At 41.0% G+C, this 26,622-nt stretch overlaps 1 protein-coding gene across 1 annotated transcript; it reads right to left on the bottom strand.

Moving 5' to 3' along the window:
* Nucleotides 1-8,309: 8,309 nt before the first annotated feature.
* CALHM1 (calcium homeostasis modulator 1) lies at nt 8,310-13,205 on the bottom strand. Its single transcript, XM_075842763.1, has 2 exons — nt 12,657-13,205; nt 8,310-8,771 (listed from the first exon to the last, which is right to left on the bottom strand). Exons 1-2 carry the CDS (start codon nt 13,203-13,205, stop codon nt 8,310-8,312), a joined length of 1,011 nt encoding a protein of 336 aa, XP_075698878.1.
* Nucleotides 13,206-26,622: the final 13,417 nt, after the last annotated feature.

The raw sequence follows: 26,622 nt of genomic DNA on the forward strand, positions 1-26,622 counted from the left end.
TCTTCTCATTGTTTTTATGACAGAAAAATGGCTTGATCCTTGTTTGCTAACATTGGTATACTTGTGTAGAGTGGGAGCTCTGTACGGGTTTACGCTATGGGGGAGGGGAATGGGGCCAACCTGAGCCAATACACCGCAAAGACTACCTTTAGGGTATGTACTTCCTTGCACAGAAATGTGTGTTTTTGTGTGTATGGTGTTTGTTTCCCTTATGTGTCGTTAAAGTACTTTATCCACTGGAATATATTTTGAATAAATTTGTTTCTGAGCAGTTTTTCTTTTAGCAAAATACTTATGCTGGATACAGATTGTAACGGCTGCCGCGCCGTTCCCCGCCGTTCCCGCGGCCTCTGCTCCGGTTCCGGCGCCCTCCCTCATCAGCTGCTCATCCCGAGCTCCACTTACCCGGTCCGGACGCTCTGCTGGCCCTGGACGGCGTCAGGTGAGTGCAGCGATTACCTCCTTCCGCAGTGGGCATCCTCGATGTGCGGCTGCAGTCACTAGAGGGCGCGCGCGCTGACTCGTCCTGCCTTAAAGGGCCAGCGCGCGCCTAAATTCCTAGAACTTCCTATTTAAGGTTCCTCCTCCCTGCCATCCCTGCTTGTTCAACCAAGTTCCCCCTGTGAGTTCCCTGTGCCCTAGTTCCCTGTTTCCGTTCCTTCTGCCTTTTGTCTGGATTTCCCGTTACTGACCTCTGCTTGAACTTGACTATCCTTGTCTGCCACCTGCCTTGACCTATTGCTGCCATACCCGTTACGATGTCTGCTGCCTGTCCTGACTTCTGCTTATCCATCCGACCGCCTCTACCCGCTGTGCAAAGCATTGCCTGGGTTTCAAGCACCATCTCCCAGACGACACCGAGGATCCACGAACAAACTGGTGAGAACTGTTATACAGATGTACAGATTTTTTGCAGAACTATTTCCGGATCAAACAATCGAAAAAAGTTAAACCCATATAACAATTTTACAGCGATCAAGTTCAAATTAAACAATGGTCTGATATACTGTAAAAGATTTGGGTGATTAACCTTGTAGATCTTCTGACGAAAAAGAGATTTTCAAGCATGGCTGATCAAATTGATTGAATTTTCATTGTTCTTAACTGACTTTCATACAATTATTGGCACAAACAATTGTTATCTGTCAGACTGAACAATAATTATGTGCATATGAACCCAGAATCAGTCTGCAATGTGCTTGGTTCGGCCCGATGCACCCAACCGTGCCTGTAATCACAGTCCGTGATGACGGGCACAGCCGGCTGCTGACGGCCACGGACAGCCATCCGCATTTGAGGGCCGTACTCCCATATAAAATATGGGAGCACGGTCTGTACAAAGCAAAAAATAGAACATGTCCTTTCTTTTGCGGAGCCTTTCTACGGCACGGACACTTACCCGTAAATATACGAGAATGTGTCCATGGGCAATAGAAGTAAATGGGTCCGTAATTACGGTCGAAATCTACGGTCGTGTGCATGGGGCCTTACTCTGACACCACATCCATATTTTCTATGTATCTATCTGATGTTTGGCATGTGTGTTGGTGCCCACAAAACAATTATATGCTGCTGTGGGATAGGTTAATATCTAATGTCTCTGGAGGTCTAGGGTGGTTTAGTAGTTAATACTTAATATTATATAATAATTACAATTACAGTATATGGTTATTGTTGTTTAGGATATAAGGGGTTAATGTTGGTGGCCTTAAGCAGGAAAGTATACTCGCAATTTAATCTTATTCTTAATATGCTCAAAATTCTTAGTGGGGTTTGGAGCTCTGGTTTTCTGCTACAGAGCTCCAAATACTTTGCCTCCCCTCTCACAGCCAAGAGTAACGTGATCACATTTTATCTGTCAGCAGCCACACCTAGAGGGAGCTCACTGCAGAGTAATTTATACAGATCCCATTGAACTTTATATATTATATTATACGTTGTAAATTAATTTGCTCCCCCTAGTGGTGGCAGGAAGAATTTTAGCTTTAAAATCCATCTTTTTCCACTGAATTGCTCAGAGGAGGGTTTTCGGGGTACTACGACGACCCCTGCTCGGCATTGTAATAAATGGTTGCAGCAGATCCATCAGACAAATATGCCAGCCATTGCCATGTTTCTGCACTGAGGCCGTACACTCCATCAATGACGTGTTGTTGGGTTGGGTGGTGATATAGACTGCACTTAATATCCATCTCCATTGAAGAAAGTGTGGATTTGTAATGCTTCTATGTTGAGATGAGAAGAGAAGTAAAAACAGAGTTGCGGAAATCCGACCTTAATCCTGCAGTCTAAACAACGCATGTTTACCAGGGTTGTGTTATGTTAAGCAAATGTTAGTCAAAACATATTTTTTTCCGCAGCAGTAGCATCTTTTAGTAAGGGGGTTACCACTGGGCGGTTTTAGAAAGAAAGTAGTAGTTAACTCTTTGTATTCGCCAATGTCAAGACGTTCAGGAATCTGTAACCATTTAATAGTTGAAAGACGATAAAAAGATGGTCCCTGGTCCCCCACTGGTCCCCCAAAGACCAGCGGATGACCAGAGAAGCGTGGGCACAGGAGCGGCAGGGGATTGGTAAGGTGTATGACTCCTTTTGTTATTTTATACTATTGTAAGCTGTTTCTAAAAAATAAAAATAAAATTGTGGTTGAAAATCACCTTTAAGGCCCCATGCACACAACCGTCATTTTAATCTGCAATTAAGGATCCGTAATTGCGGATCAGAATACTGATCCATTAATTTCTATGGACCACGAATACCTTGCCGTATATTTATGGGAAGGAGTGCGGGCTGTAGAAATGGTCATGTCCCCTTTTTTGAATTTATGGAATGTGCTCCTATACCTTATAATGGGTGCACGGCCCACGAATGCGGATGACAGTTCGTGGTCATCCGTGCCCGTAATCACGGATCGTGATTACGGCTACGGTCATGTGCCTTACATTGTAAAATAAAGGTCATTATTTTGTTCATTCTGATAGATGACAGGACATTGAGCAGTCACAGAACTATAGTTTCTATTTCTTTTGTCTGAGTTACACACATGATGTGGGGTCAAGAATGTACTTGCTTTCACAAAATTTAAGTTAATGGACCACATGCACCAAGAAATTCTGCATTCTTGTTATATTAGCTGTCCGTGATGGAGTACCTTTAAAAGAACATTCAATATTGTATGAAAAATCCTTCTTCTGCACACATGACTCAGACCGGTTTAATGCAAGCTACCGAAAGTAATACTTGAAGTATGTCAAACATTCGATAGTGGGTGTGATGACGTTTACTGCAGGGGCAGATCTACACGACAACCTTGCGTGAACCACCATACATTGTTTTCACTGGTTTTTTTTTTGTTTTTTTTTTATATGAACTTGTTAGTCATTGAATTATAGATTATTTTAATGTCATTTCATTATGTCTCTACCTGCTTTTAACTATTGTTATAATTGATTTTGAAAGAAATAGTAGCAGACGTGACTAGAAGAAACTGTTTAAACATGTTTTTTATCTTATTAATATATCTGTAAGCAGCTTGCAGTTCTCCTTTCCCTGCAGGCTCTCCAAAAATATTTGGGAATCTTTTCACTCCCCGAAAAGTTTGTTTAGGATAAAACATTAAATGCTGCACAGAGAGGAAAGGGGGAGGAGGGAGCTGCAGCAATGTTTGAGACTCGTGCTGTAAGAGGGGAGGATCATGTTACAGTCTCCCTGCCTCAGCCTTTGGCCTCATGCACACGACCGTAGCCATGTGCACGGCCGTGATTTCCGGGTCGGCCGGCCACGGAGTGACAGCTGTGAGCCGCCCGCAAATCGCAAGCCGATCACATGGCCGCGGCCATTATTTTCAATGAGCCCGGACCGCAGAACACGGCCGTAATAAGACTTGCCCGTTCTTTCTGCGGTACGGGCTCCGGGGCCATGCACGGACCATGAAAACCACGGGGTCGTGTGCATGGCCCCATAGGAATGCATGGGGCCGCAATTCTCCCATGGATTTTCGGGGGAATTGCGGCCGCAAAAGCACGTTCGTGTGCCTGGAGCCTTTGTGTAAAACTGGTTGAGGGCGAGGGGGCAGCAGGGGATACATCTGATTGACTCAGAGCATATAACCCAGGTCTGACATCACACCTGGAAGAGTCCATCCATTTAATGTGCATGATGAGAGAAAATTAACATTTGCAATTATGATACAGATTCAAGTATCCAAAATATCTAGGTTAAAAACATTTCTTGCAGCAAAAGTATGTGGACACCTGACCATCACATCTATATGAGCTTGATAGACATCCAATTTCAAAATAAAGGGGGTGTTCATATGGAGTTTGGCTCCCTTTTGCGGCTTTCCACTAAATTTGGGAGTGTGTCTGGAAATTTGTGCCCACTCAGCCAAAAGAGAATTTATGAACGAGAAGGTGTGGTGCACAATCAGCATTTCAATTCAGTTCCTCCACACCAAACTCGTCAAACCATGTCTTTATGGACCTCGCTTTGTGCACAGGGGGACAGTCCTGCTGGAACAGGAAAGGCGCTTTCCCAAACTGTTTCCACAAAAGGTAAAAGCATACAATTGTCTAAAATGTCTTTGTATGCTGTAGTATTAGGGCTCGTCCACATGCAGCTGAATTGCTGCTTTTTTTTCCATCCGGAATTGCGGACTGAAAAAACGCAGCAGGATACAGTAGTAGCCTAGTGGATGAGATTTAACAAATCTCACCCACACGCTGCGTAAAAATTCAGAGCCAAAATTGGCCTGCGGTGCGTAATTTTCGGACCACAGCGTGTTAATTCCTGCTGGCCAGAATTGCTGCGTTTTTCAGAGGCCTTGCATTGTGAAAAACGCAGCAAAATACGCACAATTTTCTGCCGTAAAAAACGCAGGAAATGGTGCGTTTTTGCCACAGCGGAAAGTCTGCAACTTTCAACGGAATTGCTGCAGAAATTTTCTGCAACAATTCCGTTGTGTGTGGACAAGCCCTTAACATTACCTTTCACTGGAAATAATGTGTCCAGTCTAAACCCTGAAGAACAGCCCCAAACTATTATTCCTCCCTGACTATGTTTTACAGTGGCACTATGCATTTTCTGGTAGATAGCATTCTTCTGGAATCTGCCAAATGCCAGATAGCAAAACACAATTCATCACTCCAAAGAAAAGTTTCCCAGGCTTCAATCCAGTCCAGTGGCGCTGTGCTTTAAATCAGTCCAGCGGACACTTGGCATTGTGCATGGCGATCTCAGGCTAGTGTGCAGCTGCACAACCGTGGAAGCCTATTTCATAAAGCTCCTGCCGTTCTTGTGCTGATGTCACTTTCAAAGGCAGTTTGGAACATTGTAATGAGTGATGCAACAGAGGATAGGAGATTTGTAAGCCCTGCAGCTCTCAGCAGTCAGCCCAGTGAGCTTACCTTGTTTAACCCTTTGTAACGGAGTTGTTGTGATGCTACCACTTCACAATACTACCGCTTACTGGTGACCGGAACAGATCTAGCAGATCGGACATTTTATTAACAGACTTGTGGCAAAGTTAACTTCCCACCAATGTTGGTCTACTGAGATTGCATGGCTGTGAGCTAGATATATGCATCTTTTTTGCAATGGGTGTGGCTGAAACACTTTTTATCTCAATAACTGGAGGTGTCCACAAACTTTTGGCCATATAGTTTACATCTACAGCTACTTAAAGAGGCTCTGTCACCAGATTTTCAAACCCCTATCTCGTATTGCAGCAGATCGGCGCTGCAATGTAGATAACAGTAACGTTTTGTTTTTTTCAAAAACGAGCATTTTTGGCCAAGTTATGAGCATTTTTATATTTATGCAAATGAGCCTTTCTTATGTACAACTGGGCGTGTTTAAAGTTATGTCCAAGTGGGCGTGTATTGTGTGTGTACATCTGGGCGTTTTTACTTGTTTTACTAGCTGGGCGTTGTGAATAGAAGTGTATGATGCTGACGAATCAGCATCATCCACTTCTCTTCGTTACCACCCAGCTTCTGGCAGTGCACAGACACACAGCGTGTCCTCGCGAGATCACGCTGTGACATCACTCCCTTCCTCCCACAGGAACTTCATTGCGTCGGATGAGCGAGGACACGCTGTGTGTCTGAACTGCCAGAAGCTGGGTGGGAATGATGAGAAGTGGATGATGCTGATTCTTCAGCATCATACACTTCTATTCACAACGCCCAGCTAGTAAAACAAGTAAAAACGGCCAGATGTAGACACATAATACACGCCCAGATGTACACACACAATACACGCCCACTGGGACATAACTTTAAACACTGGAAATAAAACACTTTACTGTTCTCTACATTGCAGCGCCGATCTGCTGCAATAGGAGATAGGGGTTTGAAAATCTGGTGACAGAGCCTCTTTAAGGATACATTGAAATTTTATTTTGTAAGGATAGGTACTCATTTAATGTTTACTAAAGCACAGTCTATTGAAGATGCCTGAAGGTACAATGCATTTTTGTAAAGTTTCCATCTGCCCTAAAAATGTAAGCTTTAGAACTAGTCAGCGTGAGTGTCGCACTGATAATTAAAGCTGAAATGGCTTTATGGCCTGGAATGTTGTTACCCCTGGAGGATTGGTTTGGTTTTAAGAAGCCCTAGATCAGAGTCCTGTTATTAGTCACCGTTGGAGAACATAAAAAACTGAATTTTCTATTGTTGTTTGCATACTTATTTTATAAAACTAATACAGTGTTGAAAAAGTTCAGATAGTGTGATTTATAGCAGAATCCCATATAGTCTATGGTCATGCATGGGCATCCACTGGGTGATCCATAAGCATCTTGTACAGCTACTGATGTATACTGTATTACAATCAGGATAATGTTAGATGCCGGGGTAGATAGATTCCTACATCCCTGTAGATTTACGAGAGGTGAGAATAGTTATTCACCGTATTTCGAAGAACTTCAACAAAATTACTGTTGGTACGAATTATTGTTGATTTGTTGACAGATCCAGCCATTTTTAATGAAATCTGTAAACGACTTCTCTATGATAGGCCACAGAGAATGCATTGTTGGCTGATACCACTAATGTGTCTGGTTCTGCCAATAAATCCCATTTCTATAGTGCTGGCCATGCACTGTCAGCCAACAATTTTTGTTTTTTTTTCTCCCCAGTTCACCATAAATATGGCCATTTGGTTTGGCTGTGCGTGCTTCTTTCAGTAGGGACAGGGAGACCAGCAGGTGCCAGTCACTTTTTACAGTGGCTTATCTATGTCTGCCATGGGGTAATCCTTGGCAAACAGTTGACCACCGAATGCTGATTGCCTTGAACCAGTGCTCAAAACACCTAGTTCAAAGAAAAAACTCTAACCCATGGCAATAAGTAAAGCTTCTACTGTGATGTTCCAATATAAAAGTGAGCTAAATGATAAAGCATGGGCAACACCATAACTGTCTGCAGTAGTTTTTGAAAAAGACGGTCTATACATAGCTAAAAGTCTAAAAGGTTTTCATATTGCCGAACAAATATATACTGTGGAATGCAAATTCAAAAAAGTTTTGCTGTTCGTTTACAAGAGCTTGTAGTTTTTCTATCATTTTTTATTTTATATCATATCTATCCAAAATCTTTGATAGATTTCTTTACAATTAAAAAAATACCCTTAATTCAGACACTAACATGAGAAAAAAATAAGTCACAAAATGTCATATTTTACAAGTCAAAATTCTATTTCTTTGTAATACTGATCAAAATATTTCTCATTTTATACTTTTACCCTGAAAAGCTTTTACCACGGAAAAACACTAAATATAGTGTCTTAAAAAGTTTATGAAGAGAATATTACAATTATGGGTAATGCTTGCTTTGGGTCTGATAGGTTATTGGGTCCACAAGGCCCCACTTATAATTGACAGGCTTTGCCCAGTAATGTCCATGCTTAAACTTTCACCCTTAATTGTAAACCAAAATATCGTTCCCAAAATCTCTCGCACAGAATTGGTTGGCATTACTTTCCCTAGTTTTGCAACTGTTGCAGAACCTCTCTGATTTTTTTGTAGCTTCATTTGGCATTATATGTCAATATAATGTAACATCCTTCAATATTTTTGTTCCCAAAACACTTGTTTTCCTACACCTGAATGGCACCTCTGCCTAGTTATGTAACAAAGCCTCTTCTCTGTCCCTGCATAATTGCTCTTGATAAACACCTTGCCATCGTGAATAAACCCAGAGAATGTTCTTCTTAACTCCTTTTGTTCCTTGTCTTATTTTTCTGTCGTCTTCAAAGCAGAAGTTGTTTTCGCAGCTTCATTGTCTACGTAGGATTCATCTATTTTTGTCTTAAACTTTGCTGTAATAAGTTACAATTTCTTTCTTGGGTCCATTTAGATTATTGAACTGTTGATCATTTTTAAGACATCCATTCCCGTTTTGATGTTCAAATGAATTCAGGTTGAGAGGGGGTTTACATTTGTGCCAGTTCTTCAGAAGAGTGTTCATTGTCCCCTGGCTGGTGACTCCAAGGAGTTTATCTGTTTCTTCCTGCTCTTCTGATTTCTCTAATATGTGGGAATGCCCCATGTTAAAATCTTTATTGATGTTCTCAAAGAATTGTTGAATGCACAATTTTGCAAAACTTTTTGCATGCTCGGTGCAGGTCTCGTCAAATAGTTTTCTTTCTATGTCAATATAGTGAGACCAGTATTTGCTTTTCAGAAAAGCAGCTTGTGTAAAGCAGGGTCGAATGGCTCTTACAAGAAAGGCCAGGAAAGTCATCAGTAGGACGAAGGTCCAGCCAAATGCCTAGAAAAAAATGGAAAGTAATTTGGTTTAATTTAGAATTTTATTTTTATAGTGGGTCTAGTATATAAGTTTGTGAATGATGTTGAGGATGGCTTTATGCAGAATGCAACTTAGGAAGCTGTTAGATCCCTGTGGTATTGCACAGGCCTGAGCATTGGCATCTATAGTATTTTGTACTTTTTTTGGAGGGCTGTCTTATTTTTATACTTTACTTTTCTGTGACTATCCAGAATATTTGATAATCTAGCAATTTTGCCAATTTGTAGCAAAATTACATGATTTTCTCATGCTTTTGCCGCAGCACAATGCAAAGTGTGACCCATTTCATTTTCAATAAGATGCAACCCTTTCTCCAAATATCGATATTGGGACCATTATCACACAGTATACAATCTTCCTACAAGGTTAAACCTTATTGGCCATCTTGTAGATGACTTTCATAACAAGTGCAAATTAATTATATGTTGTCCCACCCGCTGTACCCATAAGGTCACACATACCTCCCAAATGTCCCGGATTCCACGGGACAGTCCGAATTCCTCAGGACACAGATGCAGTTGAACTCAATGCTGAAGCAGGAAACCATCAGCTCCCTGCTTCAGCATTAGTACAGAGCAGAGGGAGCTCCTCTACACGTCGAGGACTCAGCGGGCACAACGCTCGGGGAAACCCTTGAAGTCACTGTCCATATATGGACAGTGATGTCACTGACTCCTCCAGGAGTGAAATCCCTTGCAAGAGCCTTGCCTATGCTCTTGCCGGGCATTCCATTCCCAGAGGGAGCCCCAATGGCACTATCTACAGTGGGGGTAGCGCTATCTACTGGGGGTGGCGCTGTCTTCAAGGAGGTGTGGCACTATCTGCATGGGCACTGTGGCACTACATAGGGGCACTATCTACAGGGGACACTGTGGCGCCATGTACATGGGCACTGTGTGTTGCACTAGCTACATGGGCACTGTGGCACTATCTACGTGGGCCCTAACACTTTATATGTGGGTACTGGCACTAGGGGCAACTAAGGGGGCATTATACTGTATAGTGGTAGCTAAGGGGGCATTATACTGTATGGTGGTAGCTAAGGGGGCATTATACTGTATGGTCATATCTAAGGGGGCATTATACTGTATGGGGCAGCTATGAGGGTATTATAATGTATGAGGGAAGCTATAGGGGAATTATAGTGTATGGGGGCATTATACTGTATAGGGGCAGCGATGGTGGCATTATACTGTATAGGGGCAGTTATGGGGCATTATACTGAATGAGGGAAGATAAGGGGGTATTATACTGTATTGTGGCAGCTAAGGGGGCATTATGCTGCATGGGGGCATCTATGGGACATTATACTATGAGGGCAGCTATGGGGGCATTAGACTGTGGGGGCAACTATGGCTATAGCTATGGGGCATTATGCTGTATGGGGAAATTTGGGCATTTTACTGCATAGGAGCATCTGTGTGGCCATTATACTGTATAGGGGCATCTGTGTTGGCTTTATACTGTATGGGTGCATCTGTGGGGAAATTATACTGTATGGTGGCAGCTATGGCGGCATTATACTGTATGGTGGCAGCTATGGGGCATTATACTGTATCGTGTCAGATAGAGGGCATTATACTGTGTGGGGGCACCTAGAGGTCGTTACACTGTGTCGGAGGCACTATAGGAGCATGATACTGTGTGGGCTGATCCTGGTGTGTATGGGTGGGATTAGAGGCATGGCTTAAAAAGGAAATAAGTTTGCCATGCCACGCTACACGCGCCGCATCAGTTGTTCCTCTTTGCGATACTTTAAGTTGGGAGGTACTGTGGTTTTGCTAAAGACACAGTTTGCAGAAAATGCTCCTAGAACTATTTTTATGGATAACCGAGTCATGGTACCACTGAAAAACCGCAATTGAATTCAATGGCAGATCTGCTACAAAATGTAACTACTTAAAAAAAATTAATAACAAAATATATATATATAAACCTTGGCATAGCATAACGTACTGCATGATTGTGTAAATGGGATTTTTGCAAGTCCCACTTACTGCAATGTGATAACTGACCAGAGCAGAAAAAAAGAAAATGCAACATGTGATCCCTTTGCTAAGAGTTCTCACTAATTAAAAAGCCCTTAAAGGATGGGTGTCGCGAAAATTATTATTTTTTATATCAATTTGTTTTTAGTGTTTTATTAAAAAAATGTTTTATTTATTTGTGTGTTTTGTGTTTTACTTTTTTTTATTTTTGAACTTTTTCTTCTCTATGGGGGCTGCCATTTTTTTTCCATCTCTGTATGTGTCGATTAATGACACATACAGACATGGAATACGGCACATACAGCCCCATAGTGAATGTGAACGGGACCCGTTCCATTCACTATGCTTTACGCCGTCTGTGTGGGAACGGCGCATGCGCCGCTCCCACACAGTCCAAATGGAAGGTCTTCGGCCGAGCGACGTCCGGCGCCATTTTCTCGTGGACCGGAAGCCGCAGCCGGACAGTAAGATTACTACTTCCGGTCGCGGCTTCCGGACATGTGTTCTGATGCAAGCACTAGGAGCGGAGGGAGCAGACGGAGCGGACGGACCGGAGGGAGCGGTGGCGGCAGGAGCCGGTAAGTTATTTCTGTGTATGTACGTGTTTTAGTGTGTGATTACTACTGTATAAAAGCCTACTACACTGTGTGTTCGCTCAAAAAATGGCGGCACATCGTGTAGGAGGTTTGAACAATCAATCCCCTCCTTTCTCCTGGCACTAGCCAGGATAAGGGAGGGGGGATTGTTTGAGGACGCTAGAGCGAGTGAGTCTTCTCAAATTTTGCAGCATAAAGCAATGTGGTTGCTTTACCACATGCCAATGCTGCAATTTTGGGAATTGCTCCCTCTAGTGACCAGCACAGGGAAATGTTATAAATTAGAATCTAATTTATAATATTTCCTGACTTGTTTAACTAAAAAAAAAATTCTACCGACACATTCCCTTTAAAACTGGACACCTGACCATGTAGATTAAAAAATATATTTACCTGAATTTGTTTTTAGAAAAATCTGGTTAATAGCACTGGCTGCAATTGAGAATGTCATGTGGAGAATACTAAACTGAAGATATAAATGAAAGAATAGGAATATTGCATGTTCGAATAAGGAATGCTTATTGTAAAAATAAACGATATAAAAATTATAGAGAAATATTAGGCAGTACAATAAAATGGCATATAATAAAGAGGGTATTAAAATTCAGGTATTAAAAAGGGTGTTTAAGATTAGGAAAACATGGTTGCTTTATTCCAGAAACAGCACCACTCCTGTCCATGGGTCGTGTCTGGTATTGCAGCTCTGTTCACATCACATTTGTGGTGCGCATTCAATATATACGCAGAACATATAGCCCTGATGTATGCAACTGTATATCTTGTTTGTGTGTATGTATGCATATATATTTGCAGGATCCCTTTTATAAAAAAATTGTCACACGGCTTTCCTGACTTGCACCACTGCCTCGTTATGTAACTAGTCTGACAACTAAGAGACCTTTATTTCAGGCAGAAGTTCTCAATAAGGATTTCTATTTTAAATGGCGATGTCTGTATATCTATCCATATATCTTGTACATATCTAATACTGCAAATATATTTAGAATATGGGAACATAAATTTATATTTCTCTTTTATATGGGTATTTGAGTTATGTATCATATCTCAAGAATTTTGATGCCCGCTATATAAAACAAGACTTAAATTTAAGTCATAAGGTAGAATATTGTATTTGTATGTGAACCTTTTTTGGAACCAATAAGTATTTATATTGATAATTTTGAAAAATAATACAAACGGGCGAAGAGGAAAGTAACCCCTAGCCATATTATACAGTATAGTGTTTGCATGGAACGTCTTACCTGTGAGATACAGCGCAGATATCTTGATGCCACTTCTTGTGGAATAATATCATGTCCATCATAAATGTCCTTACAGGGGATCCTGGCTAGTATTCGTTTTATTTCCTTTTCGGACAGGGTTACATCAGTCATGTTTCCCAGTTTATCGATAGGGACGGATGTGCTAAAGGCACATATAAAACACTCCCCATGTAATAAGGTCACTGAGATCCATACTGCTGGGGCAATTAATGCACGTTGTGTCATTGAGCAGAACATGTAACGCAGTACAGCCGAGTCTTTTTGTCTCATGCCCGTTGGTCTCTTCCATTCTTCTGCCAGCATGGACACGTTATTGTTCATTACAAATCCAAGTAAAAATAATACAATAGGCGGTACACACATAACACCCATGGCATAAGCCATGTTGTAGCTTGGAAGGCATGGACAGTTGAAGTCAAATGTTGTGTATAGCTGGGCACTCGCAAGTGCCATAATACCACATATTCCATTCATGAATGATTCCTGGTTGGCTTGCAGAAATTGGAAGATCATACGAAACTTATCCATCGTTAGGCTTTTCTATTTCTCAAACAAATGAATTGTTTGCCTGTTGTGCTTTAAGACTCTGAAACGATGATACACGACTTGGGATGGAAGGGGTGATTTTGGAAATCTTTTACCTGTTCTGAAGTCTTCTGACTTTTCTATTCTCTTAAAATCTTGCCTGCTGCTCAATCCTTTCAGCTTGATGTTATATAGAAAAAAAATACATATGTGGTTATGAAAAATGAAATTGGTTTAGTCTCTTCTGCAGTCCGTATAGAATCTCGGCTTTTCTCTGAAATCTATTACATGTGAAGCTGTTTGCATATGCTTTTGTGACGTCTTCACTCCCACAGAGAGATGCCCAACCTTCAACACACCTATGCAAAATCTAGATGGAGCTAGATGGCAATCATGTCATGTCATCTCATCTTTGTCCAGAGAGCAGAAAACTGGCTGAAGAGTAACTTATTTCGTTTCGACTAAGCTGTACTTTTTTTTTTAATGGGAAGTAAATATTTATGTTCTGCAGGATCAGACATTATAGGGGTGGCACAAGCGCCACATACTAAACCTTACTTTATTAGTAGGTTATTACTTACTTTAGTTGTTGGGCTCTGCTTGTATTGTTTTAAGACTTTGACACAACAAGAATATATAAAATGTCTCAAAGTGCAACTTTATAATAGCTCGGGCAACAGAGTTGAAAAGTTTCCTGTATCTCCCACTGACATGATTAGGAGTGCGTCTGTCACCACTTGTGGGGCAATGCTTTTCTCAGGAAGCTTCTGTTTCGAGACATTATAGATTGATATCATTATGTAGCTGTGATTGTTCTTGTTAGTGATTGAATTTACAATATTACAACTCTCTATCTCTCTGGTCCATAGAATGCAACTTCAAATCTGCATCAAGGTTTATATTTTAGACTGGCGCGCTTTAAAAAGAATAAAATCGAAGAATAATCATGATGGATCCTATTGACTAGTAAGATTTGCAGAGGTGTCGTTTTTTTTTTCTTACACTGGGTAGAATAATACAGAACACTATGCTATTTTTGCCCAGCAAAATCAGCAACAATGGAGGTTTACTGAAGCCTTCTGATGATTTGCCATTAGAAAAAGCACATGAAAACCAATGAGAATGTTAATAGACATGTTTCCGTTTGTTTTTCTGTGAAAATTATAAAATAGAATAACATCGAAAAAATGCTTGTGTGTACCTTCTGTTTGGCAATTTACATTATCTGAATTCCTTTGACCCCAGGCCAATTAGATTTTTTTTCATTTTAGGTTTTTCCTCCCCGCCTTCCAAATGCCATAACTTTTCTATTTCTTTGTCGACATAGCTATATGAGGGTTTGTTTTTTTTTGCGGGACAAGTTGTAGTTTTTCATAGCACAATTTATTGTATTGCATAATGTACTGGGAATCTGCAAAAAATTATTTGTGGGGTGTAATAGGCAAAAAACAGTGATTACACCATTTTTTGGGGGGTTTTGTTTTTACGGCGTCCACCTGGCGGTAAAAACCACATATTCACCTTATTCTACAGGTTGATGCGATTACGGCAATACCAAATTTATATGTTTTGTTTTAGGTTTTACCACTTTTAAAAAAAAAAAACAAAAAAAACAAATTGCTAAAAAAGAAATAATGTTTTGTGTCGCCATATTTTGAGAGCTATAACTTGAACCAGCGACTGTCGGATCGCTTGCATGATCTACTGCAATACTAATGTATTGCAGTATATCGTGATTCTGACAGTCTCCTTTGAAGCCCTGCCTAGATGGCAGATATGGGGGCCTTCATTAGGCCCCCAGGCGACCATAATAACCATAGACACCGGCCGAACCCATCGCGGGAGGGGGGGGGGGAGCGCGCTGACGCGATTGACTGCGGCATATAAGGTGTTAAACGGGCGGAATCAAAGTGATCTTTGATTCCGCCCTTTGCAGTGAGGTGTCGGCTGTATAACACAGCCGTCACCTGCTGAGTATGGAGCGAGCTCCGCCCATGAGCCCACTCCATACTTCCCCCTACAGTGTATTAGTACGTGGTATGTCGTTAAGGGGTTAATATTGTCTGACTAGCAGAATTATTCCCCGTATCGGTAGTAAGGGGGAATCAAATTCCCCACATCCTTTGTGGCCCATCTTTTACGGTCTGCAGCCTGCGCTCTTTGGGAAATCTTTAGAAAAAAGTAGATTAAAGGGGTAAACTGGTATAGAAAATCTAACATTGTGAAAGTAATTTAAAAAACGTATTAGAAGGGTGCCTCGTTCAAGATCCTCATCTACAAGCAGAAGCAGCAACAAAGAGCATTTTTCTCTCTGAAGGATTCTGTTATGTACGATCTAATTCTTTATTTCTTCTGTGGTGGGGCTGCAGAAGAATTGAAAACTGGGTGCCACATTCCTCCAAAGAATACAGCTGATCGCTGCGCAACATTTTGTGATCAGCTTATTGTCAGAAGGCCTTTCTAACAATAAGTGATTGTCCAAAGCTTTAAGGAATTTGATTTCTCCTTGTCACGATCTAGGGGTATGTGGACCCACTAGGCCGCTACGCTGTAGCTGAGAGGCAGCTGGCCAAGCCACAGTCTATGCAACGTCTATACAAAAGTTCATAGCACAAGGGTGCCTGAGATAGTCCAGTCAGTGGCAGAGGCTTTGGCATGGATGGGGCTAGACGTGGCAGGTAGCGCCAGACATGGCGGATGATACCAGGAGTGGCAGATGACACCAGACGTGGTGTATAACAGCAGGCGGCACAACACGACTCCAACACTAGAAAGGCTCAGGAACGAAACATAGCACGGGATACAGAATACAGGTGACAGGGCACGGGAGCACTGAGAGCAGGATAACACTTAGCAGGGACCATTTGCAATACGAACATGGGTAGACCACAACAACGCTCAGGCAAGGAGTGAAAGAGCAGGGCCCTTTTTATAGTCCAGGGTGATCTGGAAAATAATAAATTAATTACATATGCGCAGGCTGGCCCCTTAAGGCCAGGAACCAGTGCACGCCCCCTCGCGGACATTGCAGGATAGAGCAGCCGGATGCGCTGACGTATCTGGGGAAGGAGACGTCGGCAAGAGGAGGAAAGTTTGTGGATGCGGCCGTCAGAAGGTAAGGGGAGGCGGCGGTCCACGACTGCGGCCATTACACTACTACTGACCTTCACTAGTCTAAAGACAACTAGTGAGATTATATTAGGAAATTTCATGTGTAGATAATTTCAGCTGTATAAACTGGTGAAAAATTTAGATTTTTAAACCCTCTTGAAGATTTCTATCAACATGTAAGGCTTTGTTCACATGTGCATCGGGGTTCCATTCGTGGGTTACGTCAGACCTTTCCATCAGGGGAATCTTACGAATGGAAACCATAGCTTTCTGTTCGCTTTGACATTGATTTCAATGGTAACACTTCTGTTCCTATTGGTTTTCATTTGTCTCCATTCCGTAAGGTTTCTGTTTCTTTTTGGCTGAATGAATAGCGTAGTCGACTGCGCTATTTATTCCGCAAAAAAAAATGGCCATCTATAACTAATAAATGGTTGTTTGTGTCATCTTTTGCCCAGTTATCTCCTAACCCTGTTACCATTTGGGAATCCCTACTACCATACTCATGGCGGCTGCCCAGCTGAATATGTGAGTTCGCTATTTTGCTCCTGGGCCAGGACATCCTATCAACTATGCCATAAGATGTAAGAACGGGGGCCTAGGTGGTGTAAGACCCCTGGCAGCGTTGTCGAAGAAAACAAAGAACGGAGACCATGAAGTCGTGGCAACAAAAACTTTAGTAAGCCGGTGATAACGGCACACCCGGCCAAAGGAGAAACATGACACTACTCACAGATGTGAGAGGCACTGTCTTTGTATAACGTACTTAGGCAGGTGGTTGATGGCTTGCTGTATTTCACTTGTCTCGGACAGAGCCAAGGGCACTCCTCCCTAATGCAGGGGATGGTCCCCGTGTTTAGGCCTACTAGGCCGCATCTGACTGCACTTGCTGACTTGCCACATTCTGACACACGTGCCGATCAAAATGTTATATCTACTGCCTGTAATGCACCACAGCTCACACTACACCTCAACCCATGAGAAGGCACCTGTTTGTCACCCGCAACTGGCTTCAGGGCCCAAATACTCAGTTCCAAACAGTTGTGTTTCACACATGTAGCATCAATCATAACATTTTAAATGGTGGGGACTCTGGGAGCTGTGGTGATCCTGAGTATGGGGAGTGCACAGTGCTTCAATGGAGCTGCAGTTCCCTGCAGTGGATGTTCGTGAAGTGCTAAATTATAGCTAAGACCCCTTCATTGTCAGGATGTGTCATCATTTTCTATTCTGGTGAAAACACTTTAAGGTTTTTTCAATCTAGAAATGTTATAGTTGTGCTTAATATTTTCATTCTCGCCCATGACCGCACTCCTGAGAAAGGGCCAACCCTCCAGCTGGTTGTTGACATCAGGAGATTTATTAAATTCTTGAGATGATGCAGTACAGCTTTCTTTATCAAAGGTTTTGAAGAATTTATTAGCTCATATACAATGAAGGGAATTTATTAAATGATTTCCCACCACATTAGTGGCCTTAACCCGTTAGTGACCGCCAATACGCCTTTTCACGGCAGCCACTAACGGGCTTTATTCTGATGCATATGCCTTTTTACGGCACTGCATCAGGATAAGTAAATAGAGCAGGGAGCCGTCAAATCTCCCTGCTCTCAGCTGCCAGAGGCAGCTGAGGGCTGGGGGCGTCCCTGCTCTGCCGTGTGAGATCGATATAAGTATTGATCTCACCCGTTTAACCCCTCAGATGCGGTGCACAATAGCGTGCACCGCATCTAAGTGGTTTTGGAGAGAGGGAGGGAGCTCCCTCTCTCTCCCGCCGACACCCGGCGATACGATCGCCGAGTGTCTGTGTCTCCAATGGCAGCCGGGGGCCTAATAAAGGCCCCCAGGTCTGCCTGGAGCGAATGCCTGCTAGATCAGGCCGGAGGCATGACCTAGCAGATGCCTGTCCGTTTTAAACGGACAGGCAGTAATACACTGCAATACAAAAGTATTGCAGTGTATTATAATAGCGATCAGAGAATCGCATATTAAAGTCCCCTAGTGGGACTAGTAAAAAAGTAAAAAAAAAGTTTAATAAAGTTAATTTTAAAAAAAAATTGAAAAAAATTGAAAAAAAATGAAAAACCCACCTTTTCCCCTTACAAAATGCTTTACTATTAAAAAAACAAAATAAAGTGAAAAAATTACACATATTTGATATTGCCGCGTCCGTAATGACCCCCGACTATAAATCTATGACTATATTTAACCCACAAAGTGAACGCCGTCAAAAATGTAATAAAAAACTATGGAAAAATTGCTGTTTTCTGTAAATCCTGACTTAAAAAAAATGTGATAAAAAGTGATCAAAAAGTCGCATCTACTCCAAAATGGTACCAATAAAAACTACAAGTCTTCCCGCAAAAATAAAGCCCTCAAACAGCTGCATCGGCGGAATAATAAAAATATGGAGACACAAAAACAAATAATTTTTAAAAAAAAGCGTTTTTACTGTGTAAAAGTAGTAAAACATACAAAAACTATACTAATTTCATATCGTTGCAATCGTAACAACCCGCTGAATAAAGTTATTCTGTTATTTATACCACACGGTAAACGGCGTAGATTTAAGATGCGAAAAAGAATGGCGAAATTTCAAGTTTTTTTCTATTCCCCCCCAAAAAAAGTTAATAAAAGTTAATCAATAAATAATATGTACCTCAATATGGTGCTATTAAAAAATACAACTTGTCCCGCAAAAAACAAGACCTTATACAGCTATGTCGACGCAAAAATAAAGAGGTTATAGCTCTTGGAATGCGACGATGGAAAAACTTAAAAAATGGCTTGGTCATTAAGGTTTAAAATAGGCTGGTCATTAAGGGGTTAAAATAAGTTTTTTTGTTTTTTTTTTTTGAAAAGCCCCAATTTCCCTCAAATCAAAGACGCCGGATGGGAAACCACCTGAACCCTGCCAACAAACCAACGTGATAACACTGTAGTCCACTGAAGAGCACTCTGTCCAGAAGCAGTGCACCCACACAAAAACCCCAGCAATAAAAAGAAAAGATGGGTATGTGCTATATCACTATATACTGCAGATTTGCCATTCAGATCTTCAGGAATGCTTGGTGACCATCTCTGTGGGAGCTCTAGTGGCTGCCATATTGCTTGTCGCTAAGCTTTCCCAGAAACCGGTTTAACTAAGAAATTACTGGCTACAATTTTTAACTACTTTACAGTGTGGAGAAATCATAATTTACAAGCAGATATATAACAGGGACAGCAATATATTGCCAGAATTGTATAGTCCTGTTTTATAAATATAGTTTAGGATTAAGGCAACAACTTTTCTCATTTTAACATTGTCCATTTAGTTTTCTTATTTGTCCCAGATTATATCAGCAAGTTGTGTTGAGTATTTCATTGCCAAACTACATTTGTAAGTCTATTTTTGTCTTGTTTGTATGTAGCACATATCTTCTCCCACAGGCGGAGGTGTGACAGCACTTGTGAAACAGCAACTTTTAATGCATGTTTTACGCAAATTTCAGAGAATGTTCTGGAATTTGTGTTCATTTTTCATTAGCCACTTTGCTGTTTGCATGGGAATTATACACTTCTGATTCCATCTTCTAGCCAGGATGCCAAGCAAGAAATAGATAGTATGCCTAGATTATGTAATAAGAATACATTTTAAAGTGGCCTGATGGGACAGTACACATTGACATAATGAACAAATTTGCATTAATAAATTTACAGTATTGTTCCTGAAAGCATCTGTCTGGTTCCCAACAGTATATTGGGCCTTAAATATTTATTTATTTTTTCCACTAATAATAACTTTATTTACTTGTTTTTTTTTATACACATTTTATTAGTACCCCTAGGGGACTTGAACCAGCGATCATTAGGTCGCTGGTACAATACACCGCAACACTGATGTATTGCAGTATATTGTAATTTTTACAGGCTCCTGTTACATAGTTACAAAATATCTTAAACTTTGAACGTCCCACGGAGCACCATTAAATCCATTATAACAAAATGGAAGGAATATGGCACAACTACGAACCTGACCAGAAAAGGCCACCCATCAAAACTCAGACCAAGCAAGGAGGGCATTAATTTGAGGTTAAACAAAAAACACCATTGATAACACTAGTATCCACAGAGATGGAAGTATCTGTCCACTATAAGCCGTACACTCCACAGAGTGGGGCTTTATGGAAGAATGGCCAGAAAATACAAATTGCTGTGAGAAAAACAGAAGAAAACACATTTTCTGTTCGCCAAACAGCACGTGACAGACTCTCCAAACACATGGAAGAAGGTTCTCTGGTCAGAAGAGTCTAAAATGGAACCTTGTGACCTTCATGGGAAACGCTATGTTTGGCGCTAACCCAACACTTCCCATCACCCCAAGAACACCATGACAAGGAATAATAGAATGCGGTCCTGTTTTACCTTACACCTTGCTACTATGCCAATTCACACCCCTAATCCTTTATACCTCCCACTTACCATAACTCGAAAAAGACCAATAAGACACAGAGACTTTGCTTGGAATGAATTGGCCACAGCAGCTATTTTATTAACAAACAACCAACAATTCAACAAATAAATATGCAAAAAATAAATATACAAGAAATAAATCACCACAATTGACATAAAGTTGGCGAAGGGGTCCTTGAAGCTCAAGAAGGATCTGACGCCACTCTGCCCATAAACTGCTCCTTCTGCTGCTTCTGGTCGGACTGGCGCTCAAACCAGAGCGCTGTCTAAACCAGCAGCTTCGCGTCCCTCGGCTCCTCCCCTTCCTCTTCTTCCTCTCGTCATGGGGCCTCCCCCTATGCCGTGTGGCTCGTTTACGGCCATTCTTTCCCACAGTGAAGCATGGTGTTGACAGTATCCTGCTGTAGAGATGCTTTTCATCATGAGGGACTGGAAAACTCATCAGGATTGCAGAAGAGATGGATGGCAGTAAATACAGGGCAATTCTCAAGGAAAACCTGTTCCAGTCTGCCAGAGATTTGAGACTGGGACGGAGGTTGATCTTCCAGCAGGACAATGACCCTAAACATAGTGCTAAAGAAACACTGGAGTGGTTTGGAAAGGGAGTGGAGTGGTTTGTAAAGGAAAAAACTAAAATGTTTCAGAATGGCCGAGTCAAAGCCCAGACGGTAATCCAAATGAGAATCTGTGGCATGACTTGAAACTGCTGCAACCCATCTAACTTAAAGTAGTTGGAGAAGTTTTTCAGGGAAGAATGGTCAAAAATCCCAGTGTGTAGATGAGCTCAGCTAATAGAGACATATTTCAGGAGACTTAAATCAGTAATTGCAGCAAAAGGTGGCTCCACAATGAGTTGGCTTTCAGGGTGTGAATACTTCTGCACATTAAAGATCTCCATTTTTTTTGTCTTTAAATTATGAACATTTAAAGTGGTAGGCATGTTGTGTAAATCAAATGGTACAAACCCCCCCAAAATCCATTTTAATTTCAGGTTGTAATGCAAGAAAACAGGAAAAACATCAAGGGGTGAATACTTTCGCAAGGCACTGTATCTAATTTAATACATGTCTTTGAATCTCTTATATTCGAATAGTGAAACCAGAGACAACATACATTACTGGAGTTTACCTGGGCATCTTTTTTAGTGATTTGGTTGCTGACATGTTGATGGGTATATCAATGAGAAACATTGAGATGTATTGTGTACAACAATGGATCATTTAATTGAAATCTAAAATCTCCCCACATAAAAGCTTATAGTGTTTACAATTACTGTGTTTGAAGATTTTCTGTGGGCTGTGCCCATTAACAGCAAACATGAGCATTATTGCGGCTTTGTTCCCTGCTCCACTGTCATGTAAGGTCAGTTTTGTGTGTCCGCACCAATGGCTCCAAGACTGTAGACCATTTATTGTACCATATAATGTATTGGGAAACTGGAAAAAAAAATCTTTTGAGGGGTTTCGTTTTTATGGCTTTCACTGTACGGTAAAGATGGCATGTTAACTTTATTCTACTGGTCAATTTGATTACGGAGATACCAAATTTTATATAGCTTTTTTTTTTTTATGTTTTACTACTTTTATAAGAATGTGACAGAAACTGTTAAAAATAAAATTTCTGTTTTGTCACCACATTCTTAGAGCCGTAACTGTTTTATTTCTCCGTCGATTGAGTGATATGAGGAATTATTTTTGCTGGGCGAGCTGTTTCTATTGGTACCATTTTGGGCCACATGAGACTTTTGGATTACTTTTTATTTACATTTTTGTGGAATATGAAGTAACCAAAAAACTGCGATTCTGGCGTTAATTTTTTATTTTTTACTGCGTTCACGGTGCGGGTTAAATGATGATATATTGTAATAGTTCAGACTTTTAAGGGTTCGGCGATGCAATTTTTTTTTTACATATTTGATTAGTCCCTCTAGGGGACTTGAACCAGAGATCGTTAGACCACTTGTAAAATACACTGTAAAATACATTAGTATTGCAGTATATCGTCATTTTTACAGACTCCTGTTAAGTGGCAGGGCTTAACAGGAGATGAAGAAAGAGATGTGGAGATGCCAACCATCGGCACTCCCCAATCACATTGCAGGGGGCGAGGAGCTGTCGAATCTAACGCCTTAGATGTTGCGATCGTGATTGCAGCATTTAAGGGGTTAAACGGTCATCGCATTTGCGGGCTGCCGATGAGTGATAGAGGGAGCCCTCTGTAAATCAGTTTCATGCAGCGGTCGCTATTGACTGGCATCTAAGGGGTTAAATGGTAGCGATTGAAGGAAAATTTGATCGCTACAGTTGGAGCAGGAGCCCGGCTGTCATGAGGCAGCCGAGCATCCACTCCAGCCTGCAAGGGACACCCGAGCAGGACTTAGACTAGGCCTCCGTGAAAATGCGACGGCCTACCCTAAGACTCATTAGCGACCGCTGTGAAAAGGCGTATTGGTGCCACTAACTGGTTAATGTACACTAAAGAACATTTTTATATATTTCTTCTAGTGGGTATGTTTCTTGTTTTAAAATGATATTACAGTTTCGGCAAATAAAGCTTATTCATCGTACAATGAAAAGTTATAACATTTTCCACTACCCTTTATGTATCAATTCCTCACGTTTTCAAGATATTGTCTTGCTGTATTTCAATGGAAACCTTCATTGTTTACTTCCTAGGGATTCAAATCTCTCCTGATCATGTGACCACACAGGTGCTTTGCTTGTTACAAGGCAATTGTACTCGAACTGTAACGCGCTGTTCACCTGTGTGTCCATTACATGACCAGGACAGATATGTATAATTTTTTTTTAACCCTATAGTCTCACACACTTTACTATAGCAGTCTTAAGGGTATGTTCACATGGGCTATTTTCAGGCGTTTTTTGGGCCGTAAACGCCCCGAGAAACGCCTAAAAATGCAGGGGCTGAACGCCTCCAAACATCTGCCCATTGATTTCAATGGGAAAAATGGCATTCCGTACCCACGGGGCGTTTTTTTACTCGGTCGTTTTTAAAAACGGCCGCGTAAAAAAACGCCTCGTGAAAAAAAGTGCATGTCACTTCTTGAGCCGTTTTTGGAGCCGTTTTTCATTGACTCAATAAAAAACAGCTCCAAAAACAGGCGTAAAAAACTGCATGATGCTTAAAAAACGTCTGAAAATCAGAGGCTGTTTTTCCTTGAAAACAGCTCTGTATTTTCAGCCGTGTTTTTGTTAAGCGTGTGAACATACCCTAATTGAGCAGTATAAACTGACTGAAAAGTGAGCTTTCGACATTTTTTAGAGACCTGTGAGAAGATGACATCAGTAAAGTTGTGAGCTCTGACCCTCCTTCGTTCCGCTCAGAGATCTGTTACTGGAAACTTTGACCGAATATTCCTTGAAAAGGGCCATTCTATTCAATGCAATGTACTTAAAATGTGTGTCAGAGCTTTACGGCAGTGGAACATTTGAGTAAAGGTAAGGGAGTTCTGATACTCCATAAAGCTCCTGAGACTTCTTGTTGAAGAATTGGTAATGATCCGAGCTTATGGACTCTCTATGACGGGCATATGCCCAAGGGGTTGACTTTAAGAGTATTGATTTTCCACTAGGCTCAATTAGTGTCTTTTTTGTTTGTTTTTTTAAAAACATGGGAAAAGTTAAAGGATAAAATAGTCTGTTTACGAAGTGCTTAAGTAGGTTCATAATACTTTAGGTACTAGCAACAATGTAAGCATGCTTTTTGTATGTGTTTTTTTATTAGAAGGCTGTGTATGTCTAGGTCACTACTGCTCGATAAAAGGTCCGCTATAGCAGGAAATGGTCACTTGGTAAAAGGAAAATTCTGGATATAACAGCACTTTAATAGTCATTGACGGGAATCTTGAAAAAAAATATTCTACTTGAAATGGTCACTAACTTTTCAACAAACTTTGCATAAATCAATAATACAATATAAAACTTTTTAATAAATCCTATTTTAGTAAAATGCTTCTTCACTTATCAGGCTCGCCCGCCCCCCCCCCCCAACTGTTCACTCACTCTGAATTTACTGCTAAATTCTGTCCCTCAAGACGAGACGGACTATCAGCTCACTGAAGGATCAGGTTGTAGCTGCCCATAGAAGTCTTCTAGTAAGTGTTAAATCTGTATGGTGTCTTCCATGTTGCTGCTGTGTCTGAGGGTGTACTACAAAGAGATAGTGGAGCAGGATGTTCTCTTCTCTATGCATACAATGTATGGCAAACATGATAGAGGTTATTCTCCACCCACTTGCTGCAGAGGGGAAAACTGCTAAAAAAAATGCAAAATACAAGTCCTATAATTGCCAGAAATAGTGTTATTCCTCATTCCTGAAAAGTCATCTGAAAGGTTAGGTATTCTATAATTATTATTGATACAGGACTCTTAGAACATAAATAAGCCCTTTAAAACATAATTTGTTGGTCCTATCTGACCCCTGAATTGATAGCAGTGGGTATGTTTTGCATTTATTTCAGTGCTGGACAACATGTCATGCTGTACAGAGGATGCAAACAGATCATGCAAATGTTCTTGCTCATGTGAAATCTCCATAGGAGAGAAGGCCACAAGGAAAATCTGATTTTTGCATAATGTCTAGTTTGGAACCAAAGTTGCTTAAATATCTGAACCTTTGCATATGGCAGCATTCTTGGCATAAAAAAAAACATTGCTGTGTTTCACAAACTCCTTTCCTTGGTGAAATATCATGGTGTTGTGCTTATCAGATCCAGAGAACTGTAATTACCAGGAAATATTCAGTTGATTATGATCCATTTCAATAATCACTTTTTATGATAAACTAAATGTAAACCACATCAGTGACGTAGAATGAGTACAGTTCATAAATAGGGTTTAGTAGCCATGTTCATACCTGTATGAAACCCAGTTGTGTAGACCAGGGCAAACCGGTTTTCCCGCAAACACTTTTTATGACATACAAGTTCGAAACTCCATCAAGCTTTATCAGGGACGGACCCTCATGATCCAGAGAAAGCAAGGGCCTCATTCTCAGTGGAGAGATGGTCATGTGTGCTTGATCACGCTCCATTGACATTATTGTAAAGATTTCCTGCAGGACTATTCATGAGCATGTATTGACTGTCGTCACATTGTTAATTCTCAAATGCAGATCCTAAAGAAGGGTTTGAATGAAACGTACCAATATTTAAAGCTGTCACAAAAAAGAGGGCATGTCTTTCATGTCACATTCGGTTTTACCTAATTTAGGACATAGATCATTACAAATAAATCAAATGTACACCTTTGCCTATCGGAGTGTTTAGTACAACTTTCTAATTACATTTTATTAAAAATTATTTTTATTTTTTTGAGATACAGCTGCTTTGTATCCTGTATACAGAACAGCTGTATCTTGCGCTGAAACCTGTATCTGTCAGGTCAGCGGGACTGACTGATTCAGTGACAGCAGGTCCGCAGGATCAAGCTGTTACCGATCACATCTAAGTTCATAACTTAGATGTGATTGGTTTCAGGTGGATCCTGTGGGTCAGAGAAAGTAGCCTCAAAAACACTGAAAAAAAAAAGGGTTTCAAAGGTAACCTTTAAATATTTCACTCAAATGTAAGTGTCAAAGCAAAATACCGTTAATATATTGTTGCCAGTTCATCTGCAGTGTGCGTTATTTGACCATTTAGAAACTCCTTTCTACATTGTATGTCCGTACAGCGCTTGCCATTAGGTAATTTGACCATTTTCTTTTTTAGAACATGTCACACTCTCTCCTTATGCATAAAGTGAATGGCTATTTTTTCTTAACTAACTATGTGAACGGATCCCAACAGAGTGAAAAATAAACAACCTTCCCAATCTGACTGTTTGGGTAAATCATTG

This window comes from Rhinoderma darwinii, chromosome 11, assembly GCF_050947455.1.
Source record: "Rhinoderma darwinii isolate aRhiDar2 chromosome 11, aRhiDar2.hap1, whole genome shotgun sequence".
Lineage (NCBI taxonomy): Eukaryota > Metazoa > Chordata > Amphibia > Anura > Rhinodermatidae > Rhinoderma > Rhinoderma darwinii.

What these genes read in the sequence shown, in the direction of transcription:
- CALHM1 (XM_075842763.1), bottom strand. Translation starts at nt 13,205, where the DNA reads ATGGATAAGTTTCGTATGATCTTCCAATTTCTGCAAGCCAACCAGGAA. An exon ending in ATCTGCGCTGTATCTCACAG is followed by an intron (nt 8,772 to 12,656) that starts GTAAGACGTTCC and finishes ATTTTTTTCTAG; the next exon opens with GCATTTGGCTGGACCTTCGT.